At 42.7% G+C, this 22,957-nt stretch overlaps 1 protein-coding gene across 6 annotated transcripts in view; it reads right to left on the bottom strand.

Moving 5' to 3' along the window:
* Positions 1–22,957, bottom strand: part of DEPDC5 (DEP domain containing 5, GATOR1 subcomplex subunit) — a 66,359-nt gene that overhangs the window by 41,498 nt on the left and 1,904 nt on the right. For all 6 annotated transcript variants that reach the window (XM_075013114.1, XM_075013111.1, XM_075013113.1 and 3 more), the window contains exons 3-21: positions 22,246–22,333; positions 21,226–21,272; positions 19,627–19,712; positions 19,017–19,100; positions 17,989–18,038; positions 14,661–14,730; positions 13,024–13,102; positions 12,683–12,744; positions 10,329–10,398; positions 10,097–10,169; positions 8,084–8,187; positions 7,714–7,788; positions 6,903–7,037; positions 5,833–5,894; positions 5,660–5,733; positions 4,191–4,260; positions 3,281–3,317; positions 2,417–2,537; positions 828–1,048 (exon numbers count right to left, since the gene is read on the bottom strand). In XM_075013114.1, coding sequence (XP_074869215.1) covers positions 828–1,048; positions 2,417–2,537; positions 3,281–3,317; positions 4,191–4,260; positions 5,660–5,733; positions 5,833–5,894; positions 6,903–7,037; positions 7,714–7,788; positions 8,084–8,187; positions 10,097–10,169; positions 10,329–10,398; positions 12,683–12,744; positions 13,024–13,102; positions 14,661–14,730; positions 17,989–18,038; positions 19,017–19,100; positions 19,627–19,712; positions 21,226–21,272; positions 22,246–22,333 — 1,608 coding nt within the window. The remainder of the gene's footprint in view (positions 1–827; positions 1,049–2,416; positions 2,538–3,280; positions 3,318–4,190; positions 4,261–5,659; positions 5,734–5,832; positions 5,895–6,902; positions 7,038–7,713; positions 7,789–8,083; positions 8,188–10,096; positions 10,170–10,328; positions 10,399–12,682; positions 12,745–13,023; positions 13,103–14,660; positions 14,731–17,988; positions 18,039–19,016; positions 19,101–19,626; positions 19,713–21,225; positions 21,273–22,245; positions 22,334–22,957) is intronic.

Below are 22,957 nucleotides of genomic sequence, written 5' to 3' on the forward strand. Positions count from 1 at the left end.
GGAAAGTACTCGGGAACTCAAGCAGCAAAAACATCAGTAAATTTTAATAGGTTACATTCCAGTGTGTCTGACTCTGACCCCAGGGCAGATACTGGTGAGAGAGGACATAGCCAGACCTCAGTGAAAGGAAAAAACATAAGCACCCTTAATTAAGAGCAGATTGAGTTAAAAAAAATCTGACTGATTTCTTCTCAAGAACAAAGTACTGCTCAAGGGTGAACAGAGAGTGCAATTTACCTAGATTGCAGCATGGCTTAGGAGAAAGCATTTCGTGCTGTCAGTGGACAAAATGAATAAAAAGATCACGCACAAGTACTAACATAGCAAAATGGCTCCGTGAGCTGCTAGGAGCAAGGATCCAGAAAGTTACAATTAATGACAGTAAATCCTCACAGAGTGGAGTTAAAAAGTGCGGGGGTCCCACAAGACTAACTGCTGAGAGCAAATTCTATTATACATATTCGTAAGCAGCCTGAAAAATGGAACATTACTTGCACATATCCATATTGCAGATGATCCAAAGATAGGAGGGGACAAAGAAGAGGTTAACAGGGTTGAGAAAATGGAAAAAAATCAGCGTCAATGCCTTTCTAGGGCGAGCCAGCAAGAACACTAACAGGGAACAGGACACACATAACAAGGAGAGACAGCACTGAATCCAGAGTGCAGAAGTGTGCAAAAAGCTGCAACACAAACAGTGAAGTGAAAATTGCCCCTTCTGTGCTGATTTGGAAGTGACTGACACAAACTCAGGACCTCTCCCTCCCTGCCCACAATCAGTGGGACAGCAGAGGGACCTCCCATCTCCATTCATGCCTCAGTCTGACCTCGGGTGCTGGTGTAGCCCAAGGAGCTGCTGACTTCATACTGGTGCAAATGAGGCCGTGGGATCATCAGGATGTTGGAGATCTTCCCCAGAGAGCTGTCATCGGAAGCCTGGCTCCTCACCTCCTCTGGAAGCAGGCCACGGCTCTGTAGGGAAGGGCTGCATGACACATCGTAAGAGCTAGAGCTCTTTCTGGTTCGGCTCTCTCTCTCTCTCGCAGACCTACCAAATGATAGATAGGTGAAATCCCACTTCCTGTGCAAATCAAAAGGTTTCAACAGTTCCCCACTTACCCAAGAACCTGCAGACCGATAGCTGAATCGCAGTTCAATGATACAGGGAAAGTATCACGATCTTTAAATATATGAGCACAATGGCATATTTGCCTTCCCCATCTAGTGTATTAAATAGTTATGCAACAGCCTAGGATACTAAACACTAGCGATCTCCTAGCCAGGCAGCAGTGCGGCAAAGGAAGCATACTTAGTACCTCCCCCACTGATGAGATCTGGAAGGAACCAGGCCCAGCTCTACACACTGGGTTGGGAGTTCTAGAGCTCCCAAGTCTTTAAAAGGTAATGGCATCATTCCAAGCTGAACTCCATCAGCTCAGTACATGGGTGAATGAATCCACATATGCAGGTATTTGTATTGGTCTGTGGGTGCTTTGTACGCAATGCCCCCTAACCCAAGGGAAGATATATAACCCATAACACACTGAAGTAACCCCATTAGGCCCATCTTCATGAAACTGCAGCAGAAACTTAGGGAGGTTGAATGTATTTAGCCAAAAGAAATGCACTTGGCCAGGACATCTGGATGAACACCCTGCTCAGAATGAACAAAGTGGAATTTTCATCAACCCCATGTCATGAGCTCTATTTAAATTCACATCCAAAAATTAATACTTGTCATGAGCTCCATTGTGTTCCTCAAAAGTATGACAACAGCCTACCCGGCTTAGTTTGCAAAACCTCTCAGGAGCACAGGACAGAAAGATATGGTAGCAATAATTCTGTTTGAACAAGCGAATTCGGCATTGCCTGGAAACCTATTGATATTTATGTTGCTTTTACTTGCGTCCACAGTACCTGTGCGGCTTCCCAGTAGCATCGTTGGGAGGCCACCAGCATGAAGCTCATTGATACCAGTTGAAAGTATGAGTTTTAAACACTATTCTTGGACAAGTTTAAGCACTTAGGCCATGTCTACACTAGCCAAAAACTTCGAAATGGCCATGCAAATGGCCATTTCGAAGTTTACTAATGAAGTGTTGAAATACATATTCAGCGCCTCGTTAGCACGCAGGCGGCCCCGGCACTTCGAAATTGACATGGCTCGCCACCACACGGCTCGTCCAGATGGGGCTCCTCTTCAAAAGGACCCCGGCTACTTCGAAGTCCCCTTATTCCTATATTCAGCGCTTCATTAGTCAACTTTGAAATGGCCATTTGCATGGCCATTTCGAAGTTTTTGGCTAGTGTAGACATAGCCTTAGTGTTCAACCTTCCCCAGGAGCATTGTATACATCAGTAAGTGCATGAAAACAGTGAAGCTGAACCAGAATCCGTTTGCTTAGAAGCAGCCTACCTGAAAGTAGTACACCGCTGAACTCGGGATGGGCCAGGCAGTCTGAACACTTGGGCATCATAGCCATCATAATCAACTTGAATGGGAAGGGCATTCTCAGCATCTTTAGGAGTCCCTAATGCTAGAACAAAGAATATTTAATACTGTAGTCTCTTTTATAGTTACTGCTTAAGCTCTGAGATTGCTGGACAAGTTAGATGCAGCCAGGTATCAATTCAAAGACCAGGAACCATCCCAAAAGATACAATAAGGAATAAGATATAAAAGTCTTCTGAACCAAACAACTGAAATAGATTCATTAGCTTGACTGGGAAAGCAGTCCCCAAGGAAACTGAATTTTAGATGCACTATTAACTCCTCCCTTGCATTGCCATTTACTGACAAGTCTTCCTATTTGTCTGAGATGTTGTGACCACCTCTAATCAGGATGTGCAAGAAGTAGAAACAACCACATGTAAAGACAAAAATAATCCCCCTGCACATTCTTGAAAAAGGTGGTATTGAGGTATGAAAAGTGTGGGATTGGCTAAGTCTGTATATATGGCATGCCACAAACAAGTTAGCCAATGCCCATCCTTCACATGAGTCACACTACTAGAGGAATAAGGCCTATACATCAATCTGGCACTGTCTCGTCCAGCCACAGACCAGCAGTCAGGACTCAGAACCGACCACACTGATCACATGCCAGGAAGTCAGCTTAAATACCTATACCAGCACCTCAGATCACAGGAACCTCATTTTGCTACCATTTGCCACAGTTATCCCATTTTCATTTCCATCAATACTGACTTCATTGCAATGTCATTGCCTTCTGAGAGCTGTTTTTAATCAACTGGGTCATTCCGGTACAGAATTACTCACAAGGGTCTCGGCCATTTTTCACTTTCTCCATCAGCAACTGGAGGAGCAGACACAGGAAACGAAATAAAGAAAAAAAACAGGTCAGCGTGTTCTAAGGAAATTTGACCCCAGAATGACTGAAATGTCAAAATAATACTTGGTAACAGAGTACAGGGTTTTCCTGACTCAGCTGAGGCAGTCAGACCATCTCAGAGAGGCAAAAGTTTAACACCCAGTCACAAACCCCAAAGATATTTTCTCCTCTTCTCCAGTGTCCCTTCTCCCTCAGAATTTCCCATGATAGAAGGTGGTCTTCTAATATCTCAGATTAGCTAGAACAATTCACTTTTTAAATCTCTGATTTTCCCTTCAGTCCCACACTGGAAAGTACAAGTCTTCAAACTACCCCCACATTCACCATCCCTATCACATAAGATTACAGCTATACTTCAAATTAAAGCATAACTGCAGTGCGGGTACTGGCACTGGTAACAGTAGCAGTGAGGATACTGCAATAAGGACTTCCACAAAGACTAGCTGGCTCTGTACAAACTTGGGTTGCTGGCCTGCTCTGTGTTCCACAACGCCATGCCTACACTGCTGGACTCCTAGCTCGACTGAAGCTGGCGTTTACGTGGTCTACATCATGCTGCAATTACACCTTAACTGCAGGGCAGACATATCCCATAGCTTTGATATGTGTCACTAGCATGGAAACCAGTTAGTTATCATTGACAGAGCTAGAAGGGGACTCTGATGCTTGTCACCAAAAGAATTACAATTACTTTTGAATAAGATGAAGGCAGAGTTTCCTTTAGGTCCTATGTGAATTAATATTGACCGGAGAAGACAAGGATTGAACACCCTGCCTTAAAGGAGACATCAGTTTGTGAAGAACACAGGGAAAAGAGATCAGCAGCAGACAGCTTACCTTCCTTCCTGCCAACTTAATCCGTGGGGTGAAGCTGTTACATCGGAGTTGGCTTTTGGATGTGTAAAAACTGGAAAAGGAAAAAAAAAATCTTGTTTAACTTTTAGGAACTGGGCATTATAAATAAAAGTGTTTGGTTAGTTGCTTAGTGACTGGACAATGAGTTTGGGTTATTTTTTGTCAATACAGATTAGGGAAAAGGGAAGAATTTAGAGCCAGGCTCTTTCTGGGAAAAAAAAGAGACGGTGACATCAGGAAAGATTCTGATAAATGGTTACAAAGACACCTTGGGTCAAGAACAAGCTGCAGTCTATAAAGACCCAAACTTAACTCAGAGTTCATCTCAGGAATCTAGCAATTGAACTCTCTCATCCCTTCCTCTTTTCTCAGAAAACTGTCCACTTTCCTTGCCTTTTGCAAAGTGTGATGCAACATGCCATTGGTGACATTTCCTAATCTACTTGTCTCTAATGAGCTCACCATAATTATTATAAGATGCTCCTCACTCAACCCTCTCCAGGGTGTATCTACTGCAAATAGTTGACTAGTTGTAATATGCATTTTGCAGCATGAAATGTTTCATATGAGAAATCCTAGCACACACTTCCAAAGAGATGCTGGAATAGTCATCATTGTTGGGGTACTGAGAACCATTGAGCAAAACTGTTAATCCTGTATACAAACGAAACCATTTCAAACCAGGGGGCACAGCAGGATCCCCATCAAATCTAGTTCCAGCACCTACGCTCTTCCATAGACAAGAAAGCTGATCAGAAGATCAATTTACTTGGAAGGACAGAACATGAGCAATCTGCGAGAGTGGTTACTGGTCTCTGTTGTATGCCTGGATGCCCTAACAAGAGGAAATTTGCCCGTACTAGCAGCATCTATAAGGAAATTGTTGAATGTGTGCATGAACACATATGGGTGGAAGCAGAAGAAAGGGAGTGTTCAACCTCTGGCCCAGCCTCTTATGAAAAGAGAGTATTACCTTACAATTCAAAAATTACAAGTACTTAACAAAAAGATACTTGAAATGATGAGATACAACCATCCATACCCAGTGGGTGAGCACATCATAATATAGACCTCAAAGTTGCCGCTAGGAAATCTATATCTGCTCCAATCTTTACCCACTCCAGACCCATTTTCTTTACCCATAACTGCTTAGACAGAATTTAGTCCTGAGTTAGTAGAAGTGACTTGACCAGTCCATTCTGATTTGCTTAACTTCCTGCACTGGCCTATGAAAACTTAGAAGACAGAAGTGAGTCTGCTGGACATGAACTGTCAGAGCAAGACTCCTCCTTTTACAAGTTACTCTATAACTTTTGTAAATTTGTCTGTATCTATGCACAGCCAGAAAAACTAACAACCAGGAATGAAATGAAAAATTCACAGGTCAGCGGAAAAGAAAATGGAGCATGAACTCTCAACATTACCTGATACTTTCCCAGCAACACGCTTACCTATGATTTATCCAGTGAGGAATATTGTAGTCGTCTCCTAAGCGAGAATCCCCAGGGCCACTGCGATTGTGCAGCTAAGAGACAAGAGTTCACAGACGCAATAATAATTACTCGGAGCTTTGTGCAACTAGCTGCATAATAAGCTGTACTCAGAGAAGCCAAAATCCTGTTACCTTGAAGAGTGGTACAGCGTGCAGCGGTTGCTCCCCCATGCATACTAAATCTACACCAATCCCTGAAAACAAAGAAATGGAAGGGTTAAGCCACATACCCTACAACCCATTGCTGCTTGCCTAATTCAAACAAACCACAAGCCTGAGTTAAAGTTACATGTATCTGCTGCATTTGAATGAATTTTTTAAGTCTGATTATAATAAACAGCTAATGATCCCATGCTTTCTTCACATTAACTACCTAGAAGCAGAATCAGGCTTCTTTAGAAGCAGAACTGCTCTCTTTCTAGTCTAGTATAAACACAATGTATTTGCTTCCATGACAGTGACCTGCAATGCCAAAAATTATGGACAGCGGAGGTGCAGCCAGGTGTGTTGGGGCTTACCCATATGGATGCAAGAAGGGAAGAGATTCCCCTAGGCTAATGCATATCACACAAAATTGTCTTTCAAGGGAAAATTCCTGAGGGCCTCTTTTTAAGAAGTGCTGAGCAAACACAAACCCCAGTAAAACTAACTGGACCTGCAAATGCACGACACTTTTTTTAAACAAAAACCAACAGCCCACTATTACACTTAATATGGAAATAAGGCTTCTAACTGTAAACTAGGTTGTACCTCTCTGGTTCAGCACCCTTAGGACCTGAGTGGTCCTGAAGGAGGGAATTTGTCAGACCAGGAGAAGTCAGTCTTCTGGGCTTGCCTGGGGGGCCACCAACCTGCTGCCTGAGCTCCTCTCCTGGTCACTGCCCTGCTCTCTGCCCACAGGCTGCCTGATGGGGATCCCCACTGCAGGGCGGAAGAGGAACTTTGCTCCCTGCTGTAGGGCCTGCTGGCCCAGCCTCCTTCCTTGACTCCTCACCCCCAGCCTGTCAGCACCTGGGGCTCTCTGATCCTACCAGACCACAGATGTTGCTGGACCAGAGAGCTTCAACCTATACTTTCCAGTGGAACACAGGACCTTGCAATGGCAACTTCTGGAGAGCTAAGGGAGGCAATAGGCCTGCGTGACATTAAGTTATTTGTGTACAGAGATTGTCAAACACTGCCAGTTATGAAAGCTATTTTACCATTGTCTATCATGCGCTGCTTGGTCAGGATCATGAGGAGACGGTCCACTTCAAACACACCTACCCCAGGTGTGATAACCACCGACATCTGTCCAGTCCGATCAAAGTTGCGGTTTATGTAATGCTTGTCAAATACTAGGAGATAAATCCAGAAACAGATATGTTATAAATAAATAAATGAATAAAATACGTTAAAGATTTTTATAAATGCTCAGATATGACTCATTACCAATGATGCTAAGAAACAACCTTCGCCAACACATGAGTTAAGCCAGTTAGTGCCCACAAAGCCATGACCAATAATCATTTTGTCCCTGCTTCTGAAAGGCATGGTGGATTGGCAGTTGAGGTGGAAAGGAGGACAAAGATGATGGGTGTAGGCATTCATATACATGGGTGCCCTTTGTTTGCTAGAGTTTACTTTATTGCCACTTAGAAAAGAGGTCAAAGACAGTAAGCAACAGGATCAAACAATAGACAATACACCTGTCTACAAAAGAATAAAGTCACTCCATTATGGCAAGTGGAGGACTCAAGATACAAGCCACACAGATACTTAGACAAAAGAAAATAAAGTCTGTATTTAATATAGATAAAGATCTGCGGTTGGTTCTAAGAACCTAAACTGTCCAATTTCAGAACCTTCATCTTTAATACCATCTCTCACTGAACCACATACAGACTAGATCCTGAATGAAAGAAGTGACAGATTAGGATTAGGCAAGCAGCACTCTACAGAAATGTACTGGCAGTAGATTTCTAAGGTCCTATGTCTCTATATTTTGCACAAAATTTATTCTTTGCTACGCACCATTGAATGAAAGATTTATGGCCTCCAGGTAGTTCCCTTGTGCTGAGGTAGAATTACACCCTAGCGGGAAGCCATCTGGACAAGAGATTAAAAGAAATTTCTTTTTAAATTATGCACATAAAAGGACATTTCTTACACTTTGGAGTTATTCCCACACCTCACCCCTAGGCAAAGCCGGAATCTGTGCTTCCTAGGTCATCTCAGACAGATCCACAAGAAACCAGGACGCAGCAAGAATGTCATTTGTGGCACAAGCAAGCACGGGAACAGGCAACCTCAGTGTGCAGTGTTGCTAGGCACAGAATTAGAAGTTTTGCAGGTAAGTTTCATTTAAAAACAAAAATATAAAGGCCCCTAAAGATCTCCCTACCTGCCTGTTCCAGCCGCACCAGCACCGGGTACTGAATAAAAAGCTTTTTAATTGTCACAAGCAATGACGTCCACTCTTCTCTTCTCTCATTCTGAACTACAACTCTGAAAGGAACACAACTTTTGAGGACCATAGAAGGAACGAGACCATGAGGCTTCTCAGAGGAAGTTATGAAGAGGGAGAAACGGAAGCATAAGGTACAGCTTAAGGATAGAAAGGAAAGTGCATTAATGTTTCAATCCACCACAGAATACACCATCTCAGACAATGAGCACAGACACATTTTCAAAATCTGCTCAACACCATGCTAGGGATATTGAATAAATGGGTAACCACTGAAAGCAGGCTCCCTTCCCAGCCCACTAGAACCAGGACACACAATTCAAATTAGATCTCGCCTCCAGCAGGCTTCTGCCTTCCCTCTTTCCACAACAGGGAATGGGGGGCAGGCTCCCCACCAGCTTATTTGGGCTGGAAAGCAACATATCAGCTGCCTCACAGCACAAACAGGGTCCTGGGGGTTGGCACTTCCCCTCCTGGTGGCTCTGCAAAGAGCCAGAGCAAGGGGAAATTAGCAAAATTTCACGGCACATTTGGACAGTTCTCCTGGCACAGTAGTGTATTGTAGTATGCTGGTTGAAAACTACTGCCATATGCTTTAGGGATGCAGGTTAACCTGTAAGCAGTAGGCCTGTTGGAATGCTTACCCAGTAATTGGTTGGATGACTAGCTTCACCAGGCTGGAGCAGCCCTAGCTGCATTGGAGCAGCTGGTAGGGCTACGTACACACGGGGTCAGTGGGACCCCAGCTGCCCTGTGCCAGCTTACTAACAATTTACTAGCCAAATAGCACAGGTTGAACCTCCCCAATCCAGAACACACTCACTCAGCAAAGTTCATATTCTGGCATGATTTTAGTTAGCAGGATGCCCACTTATATGGATGTAGCCAAGTTTCCTGGGGTCCCATTAAGTTTGTTTCCAGCCACCAGTCCTGGCTTTCAGTGTTCTGTGCTGCTGTTTAGCTGTAATTTACTCCTAAATATCTTCTAAAAGCCCAGTAAGCAGCAGAAGCGTTGGTAATGTGCTAGAAAATATTGACCTCTCGTTGTCTGGCAAATTCTTTCATCATAAGAACATAAGAATGGCCATACTGGGTCAGACCAAAGGTCCATCAAGCCCAGCATCCCATCTGCCGACGGTGGCCAATGCCAGGTGCCCCAGAGAAGGAGAACAGAAGACAATGATCAAGTGATTTATCTCCTGCCATCCATCTCCTGCCCTTGTTATGAAGGCTAGGGCACCATACTTTATCCCTGGCTAATAGCCATTTATGGACCTAACCTGCAAAAATTTATCAAGCTCTTTTTTAAACCCTAATAGAGTCCTGGCCTTCACAGCCTCCTCGGGCAAGGAGTTCCACAGGTTGACTGTGCGCTGTGTGAAGAAAAATTTCCTTTTATTAGTTTTGAACCTACTACCCATCAATTTCATTTGGTGTCCCCTAGTTCTTGTATTATGGGAAAAGGTAAATAATTTTTCTATATTCACTTTCTCCACACCATTCATGATTTTATATACCTCTATCATATCGCCCCTCAATCGCCTTTTTTCCAAACTGAAAAGTCCCAGTCTCTCTAGCCTCTCCCCATATGGGACCCTTTCCAAGCCCCTAATCATCTTAGTCGCCCTTTTCTGAACCTTTTCTAATGCCAATATATCTTTTTTGAGGTGAGGAGACCACATCTGCACGCAGTACTCGAGATGTGGGCGTACCATAGTTTTATATAGGGGAAGTATGATATCTTTTGTCTTATTATCGATCCCTTTTTTAATAATTCCTAACATCCTATATGCACTGGTCAGAGCCTGAGGATGCCGGAGGAAGGAGGTTCAACCTATATGTATTGATTATAACACCGGTTAACTATTTTAATTAATATTTACATCCCTAATATACATTGTGTTCAAAAATATCCCTTAACACACACAACCATCAGAGGGAAAAATATACTTGTAGAAATCTTCATAAAATCTTCCCTCGTGATCCTGTCGAATTGATGCACGATGTATCTCAGGAAACTCATCTGAAATAGAAAGGAAACCAAGGGTGAAGATGGCTCATCGGAAATCTTAAGGGGTTCCCATAACCTTACTCCCTTTTTTAATAAAGGGAAGTTATTCAGAGAGCACATCTAGAGGACCAGCAGGAGAGGAAAAAAAAGTATCGTTCAATAGTTTCTTACCAACAGATTTTGCATCATAAAAAGTTCTCGAAAATAGAACTACTGTCACTTCATGGCTGCAGTTTTTCTCCTGTCCAAGAGGAAAAGAAAAACATGGGAAAGAAAATAACAGTTCCCCCTGAAATCACAAATTCATCAGTAAATTACCAAACAGAATTCATAACAGACTAAGGCACATGAACAAAAGGAGAGCAAACACTGACACACCTGTGATCAACAATCCACTGGGCTTACATGGCTATTAACACTGCTGGTTAAACCATCTAGTAGTAGGGCCTCACAGGCACATTTTGCACAATTCTCTAAAAAGACTTCCTTCTTGCTGATACAACAAATGCCATGAATGACCTATAGAGAACACCTTGATCAGACCTCGTAGTCTCCTTTTAGAAGGGCGATGTGAGCCAGGTGAGGAGTTGAAAGAAAGAAACAGTGAGATAATGAAGAGGATAGCCAGTAGGCAAGTTTTCCTCTTCCCTCATTCCCAACTTTAAAACAATATATCTCAAAAAACTTTTACCTGCAAAGAGTGTTACACAGCTCCTACCACTTTCATAATGTTGCCAAAAAGCAGTAAGAAGCTAAAAGAAACCTAATCTGCACACTTCTTGCCTCCTGGTTATGTCAGTCATAATTTCCATGCATTTGACATGTTCTTGATACTTTAAAAATCTATCCTTGCCCTCTAATTTGTTAATTTCATGTTCACCCCCATCGTAAGGGTGTTATCCAAGATCATTTTGATCTTATTTAAAAACTAGTGCTGCCAAGCAATTAAAAAAATTCGCTTTCTGGTAACATTGTAAATAAGAAGCAAACAACATTATCTCCTATCAAAACAAAACAAAAAGCAGTCAAGTAGCACTTTAAAGACTAGCAAAATAGTTTATTAGGTGAGCTTTCGTGGGACAGACCCACTTGTTCAGACCATATCCAGACCAGACCAGACTCAATATTTAAGACACAGAAAACCAAAAACAGTAAGCAAGGAGGACAAATCAGAAAAAGATAATCAAGGTGAGCAAATCAGAGAATGGAGGGGTGGGGGGGAAGATCAAGAATTAGATTGAGTCAAGTATGCAGACGAGCCCCTATAGTGACTCAGAAAGTTCACATCACAATTTAAACCATATGTTAATGTTCCGAATTTGAATATAAATGTCAGTTCGTCCACTTCCCTTTCTACAAAGGAGCGATAATTTCTTTTCAGTAACACACGTACCTTGAGGTCATTGACAGAATGCCCCATTCCATGAAAATGTTGACTAACTGGTTTGTGGATCTGGAGTGTTTTGAGGTCTGTTTTGTGCCCGTTGACCCTTTGTCCAAGGGAGTTAGAAGTCTGTCCAATATACAAAGCATCCTGGCATTGTTGGCACATGATGGCATACATGATGTTAGTAGAGGAGCATGAGAAAGTGCCCGTGATTCTGTGAGTAACCTGGTTAGGTCCAGTGATGGTATTTTCAGAGAAGATATGTGGACAAAGCTGGCAGCAGGCTTTGTTGCAGGGAAAGGTTCCAGGACTGGTGTTCCTGGGGTATAGACTGTGGCTATGGGCACCCGCATGGGTATTACAGTACTTGTATGTGGTGAATTGTGGGTCTATCCCACCTAATAAACCATTTTGCTAGTCTTTAAAGTGCTACTTGACTGCTTTTTGTTTTGATACTATCTTTTTCATTTATCATTTTTACAGTGCAACTATTTGTAATAAAAATATTAAAAAAATAAAGTGAGTTGTGTACAATTTGTATTCTGTAATGTAATTAAAAACAGTGCATTTGAAAATGTAAAAATAAATGAGAAGTCCTGTGGCACCTTATAGACTAACAGACAGATTGGAGCATAAACTTTCGTGGGCAAAGATCCGCTTTGTCAGACTTCCTGTTTTTGCAGATACACACTAACACAGCTACCCTACTGATGCTTGAAAACGTAGAAAACCATCCAAAAATATTTCATAAATTTTAACTGGCATTCTATTTTTTAACATTGTGACTAAAACAGCAGTTAATTGCATTTCAATTTTTTCAATGATTTGTTGAATTGTGTTGATTAACTGCAATTAAATTGACAGCTCTAATTTAAAACTGAACTTTTTGGTGCCAAGGGCCATGTTTGTAAAGTTTCAGGGCTAAGGGACTCATGGCTACTGGAAATTGCAATCGATGACTCAGTAAACTTATTAAAAAAATAAATAAAAAAATCAAGGTCTTACCTTTAATTTTGAATAGTCAGCTTTCAGCTCTTTTTAAAGAGGATATCAGCACAAGTGAAATTAGAGAATAAACAAATACAAGGTATGATTTCTTCTTTTAGAAGCAGGTTCTAAACAAAACTACAAACAGTACCTTCCATTTTGCGAAGAGATCAGCCAGGAAACCGTTCACAGCTTTCTCAAAATACAGGTCCCCTGCAAAAAAACCCACAATACAAGCAACACAAAAACATCAGAAAGCTGCCATTATATTTTATTACACATACACATGCTGTTTTAAGGTAAACTAAACCTGGAGGTTCAAGTACTATAACATGACAAAGGACAATAAGCAAGGTTAAGATTCTAGATATTGTAAACATAAAGCACAGTTTTGCTGTCATGACAACTGACCCTTAACTTCATATTTCCAACACACTCTCTATGTATCAGCTAGGACATCAACATTATGTAAGCAGGACATTATTTACATACCATAGATGTCAAAATCCCACATTTCACAGCTCATCTGGATAAAGATGTATACCATGGCTGAAGTTGAGCGGAACACCACCTGCAGAGGAGGAGAGACAGTGTCAAGTTGTGGCATACATGCTGAAGGATCCAAAGGCTATTAACTGAAAGAAATCTGTTTAATTCCTAAGCAGTTATCCTCTAACATGGGTGTTAACTATTAATAAGGGCCTGTGTCTGCCACACAGGTTGCAGAAGACATGGACTCCATGACTTTCCATGACCTGCTTGACCTCTGCAGTGACGAGTGGTTGACCCCAGGGCCACCCAAGCAGCTAGCTTTGGGGCCACCTGCTCAGGTGATTCCAGGAACAGGCACACAGGTCACTGCTGGAGCAGCTGTGCACCGAGCTGCTCTGGCAGACCTAGGGCTAGCTGCACCAGCCACTGCTCAGGCAGCTGGTCCCAGGGACTGCCTGTGTCATGGGCTCTGGGCAGCCACCCTGGTGTGACCCCTGGTAGCTGGTGATGCTGGCCCCATCCCCACTGTCCTCCCCTGAGCAAGACCTCACTATCAATGCTGTTTCAATCATCCCCCAAGATTTAGTCACGGGAGTTTATGCTGTAAGTCAAGGATGGATCACTGGCTGTGAATTTTTATTTATTGCTCATGACCTGTCCATGACTTCTACCAAATATACCTATGACTAAGCCATATTTTCAATTATTAAGTTACACAACCTCGACCTCCTAGACAGATCACACTAGCTTTTCTGAGATGCTTGCTTTTCAACGTCTTGGGTAATTCTTAATATGGTTCATCTCATTGCACGAACAGTGTTAACCATGTGTTTCTGAGAATTTGTTATTCTCCACATACTTCATAACCAGCTGCATGTGTCCCCATTAATTTGTGAATGAGCAACAATTAAAAGGAACTTCCAAAAGGTTTCACCTCAAGTATGTGCTACCGGAACAGCATCTTATTCTTGCTAAAATTCTATTCTGTTCAGAGTTTTGCCTGTCAGCTTCTAAGATATCCTTTATGCCAGTTCAGAAAACAAAGAACAACTCATGCAAGCTTTGTGCTCACAGCAACCTCAGTCCAAAGAACAGCGCAAACAAAGCAGATCACCAAATAGAGACACCTCTAATATCACAGACTCACACCTTAAACATCCCTGTTGCTGCTAAACTATTAAAAATGATTACAGCCATAGTGCTGACTCCATGGGTGCTATGGGGCTGGAACACCCATACAGAAAATTACTGAGTACTCAGAACTTGCCACCAGCAGCCAAACTCCTCCTTCTTCCCCCCCACCGACAATAACCCCTGCCTGCTGGTGGCCCCCAATCTCTTCCCCTTAGCACTGCCAGCTGCCATCAAACAGCTGTTCTGAGGCTTTCAGAGATTCCAGGAGGGAGGGGGAGAAGTCAAGCTGCAGTGTTCTAGGGGGAGGAAAGTGGAAAGAAGTAGGATGGGGTAGAGCAGGGATGGGAAGAGGCAGGGTGAGCCCTGAGGCAGAAGCTTCGAGCCCCCCTTTGACTAGAGCACAAATCAATGTGATTACACCCAGTAGTGCAGAGACCAGACACTGCTTTGGAGGCCCTGAAGCATCAGCTGACTGGGCAGGGGAAAGCTTTCAAATAACCTACCCGAGTATCCTCACTGATGTACCCACATGTCACCTTCTCACTCTTAACCCACAGCTCACCCACTTGTGCCCTGTAAGTGAAAGAGAGAAAGGAATTCAGCACAAAAATTGCCTTTGTTAAAGAGCATTGGTATGGAGATTAGAGAGCTACATACTCTACACTGTGTTGCAGCAAGAGATATGACAAACATTGCATTCAACTGGACACCAATATAGCCTTTAAAGATAAAATCCAAACAAAACATATTTTAAATGGCTGCTCTCTCACCAACTCTCTCATTACAACAATATTCGATTATCCCCACATACCAAAGGCAATTAATCAATCAATGGGGCATTCACCTAAGCCAAATGACTAAATTTATCTCATCATTAGCTCCCACCACTTGAATTAGAAGAAGTCACCCAATGACAAAGACAACCACTTAAAATTGGAGGTTTAAGGTCTTTTGCACTGCTCAGCATTCCTCACACAGGTTAATATTTATCAGGTGAAATTGATCCCTTTCAGTTCCAGATCAGAAATGAGCAGCCTGCACTACACCCATGATCAAACAAAAATTATGACACTGAATTAGTGTTAGAACACAGGGAAAAATCCAAGGCAGTGAAAATAGGTTATAGGCTTCTTTATGACTCTCTTGGAACAGAAAGCATTCCAGATAATTTCAGACACAGTAAACAGCTGACATACATTCATTTATTTCTGTAACAAGACCCAGGTTTGCCCAGACAAAAATGGTACAGATGGAACCTCTCTAGTCTGGCACTCTCTCATTTGACAAACTGAGTAATCCAGCATAATTTTAATTAGTCAGAAGACCACTTACCATGACTGTGGCCAAGAGTCCCATGATCCTATAAAGTTTGTTTAAAACCATCCCTCCTGACTCCCAGAGTTCTGTGCTGTTATTTAACTGTAAAATTTACCCCTAAATGTCTACTAAGAGCCCAATAAGCAATTGATGTGTTGGTAATCCTGCTAGACAATATTGACCTCTGGGGTCTAGCAAATTCTCACATTTGGGAGCAGTCAGGTCCTGAGGGTGCTGGACTAGAGAGGTCAACCTGTACCTCATTTGGTACTATTCCCTCTGCCAACTCAGTCATTAATTTAAGAGGGATCTCTGCCAACAGCATTCTCAAGGACAGCCTAGTACTTAGTGTTCTGCACTAACACGCTCACTCTCTTGACCAGCATCAGAGATATCTGTCTAACAACACATGGCAAGGAAAGCCAACATCCATGCCTCTGGATTACGTAAGATCAGCAGTGACAGTCTCTAGTGAAAGTATCATCCTCAGTGCTGACAGTGTTGGAACAACACATGAAGTAAAAGAGGCCAAATTGCTACTGAGGAATGGAAGAAAGTTAATGCTGTGCTAATATTTGAAAAAGGGTAAAAAGGGACAACTTAGGTACTGATAGACTTGTCGGTCTGACAATGATCCAGGGCAAAATAATGGAACAGTGCAAGATTCAATTAATAAAGAATTAAAGGAGGGTAGTATAATTAATGCCAATTCACATGGGTTTATAAAAGATAGATCTCAGCAAACTAATCTGGTATCTTTTTTGACGACCTTATGCATTTGATTGATAAAGTTAATAATGTGGATTTCTACCTCTGAATTTCTGTAAGTCATTTGATGTAGTACTGAACAATATTTTCAATTAAGAAACTAATCAATACAAATGCAAGGTAGCACATATTAAAAAGAGTAGTAATTGGCTGACAGACCTTACAATGTGACTGTAAAATGGGGAACACAGAGAGGATATGACTCCAGTGGAGTCCTGCAGAGATTGGTTCTATTTGATTTAACATTTTCATTAGTGATCTGGAAGAAAACTTAAAATTATCACTCGAAGTTTGAGACGGTGAAAAGAATGTGGGGGGGGGGAACCCCTGATAAGCAATTAAGCGAACAGGTCTCTGATACAGAACAATCTGGCTTATTTGATAAACTGTGTGCAAGCAAATAGTTTGTTTTAATATAGCCAAATATAAAGTCATACTTCTTGGAACAAAAAAAATACTTACTGGATGGAAAACTCTATTCTGGAAAACAGTGACTCTGAAAATGACTTAGGGGCCATATTAGAAAAACAGCCGAACATGAGCTTCCAGTGTAATGTTGTGGTCTAAAGAGCTAATATGATTCTTGGACACTACAACCCTCAGCAGGAATAAAGAGGTTCGATTATGCCTCTAACTGGCACTATTGCTGGAATACTGTATCTCGTTCTGGTGCCCATAATTCAAGACGGATATTGATAAATTGGAGAGGATCCAGAGAACAGCATGAGAATGAATAAGGGATTGGAACTTGAGAATATACCATAGAATGAAAGACCCCAGGAGTGCAAACCATTTTGCTTAACAAAGAGAAGGGTAAAGAGCCACAGAGGTGAACACAAATTTGATCGAGGGATCTTCAATCTATGGAATAATGGTATAATGAGTCTATGGCTGACGCTGGCTAGCCTGAAGCTAACCCTAGCCTGATTTAAACTAGAATCAGACAAAAGAGTCTATGACTGAAATGAGTCAAATTCAGATTAGAAACAAGGCTCAAATTGTTAACAAGCATAATTAACTGTTGGAACAATGTGCTCAGGGTTGTGATAGGATCTCCATTACTGGCAATATTTAAATCAAGACAGGATGTTTTGCCAAAAGATATCATTTAATTTAGGGGAAGTTCCATAGTGCATGTTATTCAGAAAGCCAGACTAAATTACCACAATGGTCTCTTCTGACTTTATAATCCACAGATCTATTAAATCAGTAAGTTAAGGAGCAAAGGGATATTTACACTTTTGAGATGCAAAGAGAGAATGAACTAGGGATGTGGTGTCCAAAGAGTGTTGAAGCAGTAGCCATTATAGTGGCTACTCCTATAGTGAACGAGACATTATCCTAAAACATAGATTTACTGTTCAAGCCAACTAGCCACATTCAACTGGGCAAATAGCCATACGTGGCTAGTGGCTAGCATGTTGGACACTATGTTAATAGGGAGTAACATTTTTCAGAGACGTGAGTTCAGAAAATATACCTTCCCATTGTTTGTTCTCATATTATGTGTGCGGAGCTCACTGATCTAATGGCACAGGCAACAACAGGTAAGTTTTCTGTATACGGGCAGGATGGATAAAAGTAGCAGCTTTCTGCCTTAACGTTGTCATTAACTAATGACTAAAATAGTTAAAAGTATGATCTACAACTCCCCAGAGACTTCCTCCTTTCAGTTACTAGATCTCGCTACATATAAACACTTCTCTACATCTTCTACTCATAAATATATCAGAACAATTCACTCACCGGATACCTGCAAATTCCACCTTTTGGGTGATATAGGCACATGTGCTGACCTGAAATAGAAGAGTTATAAACCCTGGGAAAAGCAGTAACTCTCAAAGGAACAAGGATGGTTCACAGGAAAAAGTTATTAGAACACAGACTACAACCCCTGTCCCCAAAGCCCCCTCCAACACTAGAGGACAACTAGCACATATAGAATTAACATTTCAACCTACAAAGTATCCTGATAGGGCTTGTGCAGGTAAACAGACACAGTTTAATATAGCAGAAAGCCACCTGGGCAAGGGAAACTGCTATCTTTTATAAGGTATTCTGCTTATTTGCTTGGACACTGGCTGCACTCCAGAATACAGAATTGTGGGAATTCTCAGCTGCCACCCAACTAGTGGCAATGCCATGGAACAGCTAATCCTAGCACATTTTTGCCAGAAATTCATTTGGACCCAACCTTTCCCAAACAGGGGTCCAAGAGACTTACTGGGCTCCTGGACAAAGGAGGCAGGGTCACAGCCTTGAGCGGGACAGGGTTGGGGCATCAGCCCTGAGCATCACTTCATGCGATGGCCCACCGCGCGGCCCTCAGAGCCACCTGGGGTTCATTTAAAGGATCAGAGGCTCCAGCCACCATTGCTCGTATGGTATCACTTGGAAGCCTTTTTAACTGCCAAGCCCTCTTTGCCAGGCTCCCCATGTCAGCAGGCCCAGTCCCACATACTCTTTGTTCAGTCAAAGACATTTAGAATAGGATGAACAGCCCCTAAAAGTGTTGGCTGCCAGTGATCCGTAGGAAAGAACACTGCTTTCCAGAATTTGTGAAGCATCTTAATTTACTACTGTAACATTCTTACATACAGTTCCCATCCAAGACCCACTCACTAGTGCATGGACAAGACTGAGGCAGATTTCTCAGAAGCATTTCCTCAGTGCTTCATAGCTTTGCACAACAGCCATGTCCATACCTCATGTTCCTCAATAGTGAGTAAAGGCAGCATCCCCTCCAACCCACACACTACAGCCATAGGCCTTACCAAGCTTTTTTTAAGTCGCCACATATCCCCACGTCCAATGTACTGATCTTTAAAGGTCAGCTCCACCAGGTCAAGAGTTACATCCTTGAAAAAGTAATCAGTACACAGATTTCAGTGTGCATTCCCAATATAACACTGTCTTACATGTGTTCATATTACATGAGAAGCCCTTTCAAAGCAAGTAAATGCTCTTTGGAGGGAAGGCCTAACAATACAACTGCTGAAGAAGCTCATATGGCTGGGATGCAGGACCAATCATGAGTGACAGGCTGGCACAGTCTGGGGATTAGTGAAGTTAGTCAAGCAAAGGTCTTCACCCTCCCAAGCACTGATGTGAAGCACAAGAGGGGGGGGAAAAAAAAAAAAGAAGGGCTTTATTTTAACTGTAATGCAAACAAGAGCCTAAAGGACTCCCATTTGTGTTAAGTTAGAGCAGTCAACAGGCAGACTGTGGGCCAAATGTTTTTGAGCAGACCACAAAAATCTTTGCACTTATTTATTGTCATAATTATTTTCTCTGGAGTCTGGACCTTGATAAAATATAACTGACCACTATTTTGTAAGTGCTGAGGTAGATGAAATTATTACTTGCAGTTGTAATTTTACACACCTTTGGGTCAACAACATTCACATGGACATCTTGATATGGCCTCAGTCGGAATACCTGAGCTACAGTCTGATCCACACTTATAGTCTCTGCCATTGGGAAGAGAAAAGGGAAGGAATACTCATTCTCATTTTATCAACCCTTTTATACCAGCTCCAATGAAAGAATGGGCCCTACTTATGGACATTCAAAGCAAACCGTTACTTTGACATTATGTTTTAGACCTAGGTATCCCCATTCTACTTGAACAGTATGAATGGAAACTGCCACTGTCCTGAGCCTTCTAGCAGCTTGCTGCAGATACCAGGCATCCAGCCCTCAAATGATCCACAAGAAGAGCAAAGATTTGACAAGTTGCAATAACAGTGTTGGGCAAGATCCAGCTCCCAGGCCTCCGCCCCAGGTCACAACCCAAAGGCCTGCTCTCCTGCACCCCAGTCCTCTGCCCCAGGTCACAACCTAAACCCTTGCACCTCCTCCTGCATCCCAGACCCCTGCCTCAAGTCACAATCTCCGCTTTCACCCAAACCCCACCCCCTCTCCTGTACCCCAATCCCTTATCCCATTTTCCCTTTTGCACCCAACCTCCATTCCAGATACTGTACCTCCTTCATTAATATTGTGGAAGAATTTCCCCCCACCCCACCTCCCATCAGAAATTATGTTCCACCCGTGCAATATGAAGACCCATTAAAAACAAAAACCCTAGACATTGTAGTCAATTAGAATAATAGAATCATACGGCTGGAAGGGACCTCAGGAGGTCATCGAGTCCAGCCCCCTACTTCAAGCAGGGTCAACCTCAGCTAAGTCATCCCAGCCATAACTATGTCAAGCCAGGACTTAAAAACCTTTAAGGATGGAGATTCCACCACCTCTCTCAGCAATGCATTCCAGTGCTTCACCACCTACCTGGTGAAGTAGTTTTTCCTAAAATACAACATACTCCTCTACATCTGTAACTTCTGACCATTACTCCTTGTTCTGCCATCTGTCACCACTGAGAACAGTTTCTCGCCATCATTTTGAGAGCACCCCTTCAGGAAGCTGAAGGCTGCTATCAAATCACCCCTCAGTCTTCTCTTCTGCAAACTAAATAAGCCCAAATCCCTCAGCCTCTCCTCACAAGTCATGTGTGCCAGACCCTTAATCATTCTGTTGCCCTCTGCTGAACCTTCTCCAGCACATCCACATCCTTTCTATACTGGGGGCCCCAAAACTGGACGCAATACTCCAGATGTTGCATCACCAGCGCTGAATAGAGGGGAACAATAGCTTCTCTAGATCTGCTTGAAATGTCCCTTCTAATACAGCCCAACATGCCGTTGGCCTTTTTGGCTACAAGGGCACACTGTCTGCTCATATCCAGCCTTTCATCCACCATAACCCCTAGGTCCCTTTCCACTGTACTGCTGCTTAGCCGGTCAGTCCCCAGGATATAACGATGCTTGGGATTTTTCCATCCCAAGTGCAGAACTCTACGCTTCTCCTTGTTGAACCATGTCAGATTTATTTTGGCCCAATCCTCCAATTTATCCAGGTGACTAAATTATATTGTAATTTCCTCTGCTAAGCCACGTGACAAGCTTCTGGGACTCTTACCTTTTTGTAAATCTTCCTTAAGTGACTTCACTTGCAGGAGTAAAGGGCTGGAACACAGGAGAGAAGATGAACAATGACACTGAGAAATCACCCACCTATCCTGCTGTCACCATGGAGGGTTTGATTTCCTCCATCACAATAAAGACATGTAATTACACTGCATAGGGGATAAGCCAGAGTATGAGCTGGAGATGTAAAATCCCATTTAATTGGTTAACTGGTTAAACCTAATGTTTAACCAATTAAGGAGGTGGGGAAGCACCCCTGTCCATGATGACCTGGGCTGCTTTGGCCCAGATAGAGCATTCCTGCCCACAGCACTGCTGGCTGGAGCAGCCCCGGGTTTGCAGTGGCCTCAAGTGTGCCACAGGCAGGGACACTCTGGCTACTCTGGAGTGCCCCCACCAGCAGCGGCCCACCCATCATGGGCGGGTGGCTGCTCCAACCCCTACCAGTTAACTGTAACTGGCAAACCTCATCTATTTAAGGTGAGGCCTACCAGTTACTCTTTTACATCCCTAATACTAACAGGACTCACCTAGAACAAAAAGGTATTCAGAACATGACAACTTCCAAAATAACAAATTAAAACATCCCTTCTCCTTGATCTGACCACCAATTACCACTCTTTATCCTAAAAAGAACTAAACAATAATATACAAATATATTCATCGAGACCCGGGGCATTAAAGAACCACTGCTATGCAACTGCGCAAAAATAAAGAAAGACCTGAGGAACTATTTCAAGAACATCATCCCTAGTATGGCCAGCAAACTCTAATGTCAAATAGCATGGAACAATTCAGACTACAGAGGAAGGCCATTTGATAATGTCACCCTTTTTCTCTCTTTTCAGATCGAAAGGCACAGCTTGATTGTGCAGCAAAATATCTATACTGCATATCCAGCGCTCTCTTGGTGCCTACTCAGTCTTCACGCTGTTACGCACTAAAAGAATGGTGAAATCAGTATTGGAGGTGCTCCAGCTACGTGACTGATATTAGCAGAAAGACCATTCACCTGTACTCATCATTAGGGTGGGCAATCTCAACAACATCTCCCAGCTTGATATGAAGGAACACTTTGGGGTTCACCACTAGTTCATCATCTAGAAGACAAAGATAACAATTCAGTGAGGCAGCCTGCACTCAAAAGGCAAAGGAAAACACACTGTCACATGCTGCACATCCCTCTATTAATGTATCACTCAATACAAATGTCACACTTTAAGGACCCTGACCAGAATAAAGAGGCAGAATAACTCTGGAAGCGCAAAAGAACTTTGTCCTGTTCCAAGTCACAGGACTGTCAGACAATATTTGTTTGTGACAGGAACCATTCTGAGCTCTATACCCAAAATCTTCAACCTCCTTTTGCTTTTCTCAGGTTGAAGACACTGATGGAGAGACAACGAATTATAAAGGACTATTGACAGAACTTAGATAACATGGTTTGCTTGTGATCCCAAAGTGACAGTGGTTAAACAAAACAAACGGACGAGGCACCTAAATATCTATGCTTCCAAAAGTACATTTTCGAAATGCTGTTTTTGAACCCTATGTAACTTGTAACTGAGGTTTCCTCTACTTTTTCCCATCTAGGGGCAGAATAATTTTTGTTACAAGCACCAGCGCATGTGTGGATATCCATCACCAATAGAAACACATGCTGCCCATGGTGAGTGGCTGTGGGCACTCCGCTTACCAACTGGGTGGCACCAGAATCTCTCCTG

The sequence above is a fragment of the Carettochelys insculpta genome, chromosome 18 (genome assembly GCF_033958435.1).
Source record: "Carettochelys insculpta isolate YL-2023 chromosome 18, ASM3395843v1, whole genome shotgun sequence".
NCBI classification, from domain to species: domain Eukaryota; kingdom Metazoa; phylum Chordata; order Testudines; family Carettochelyidae; genus Carettochelys; species Carettochelys insculpta.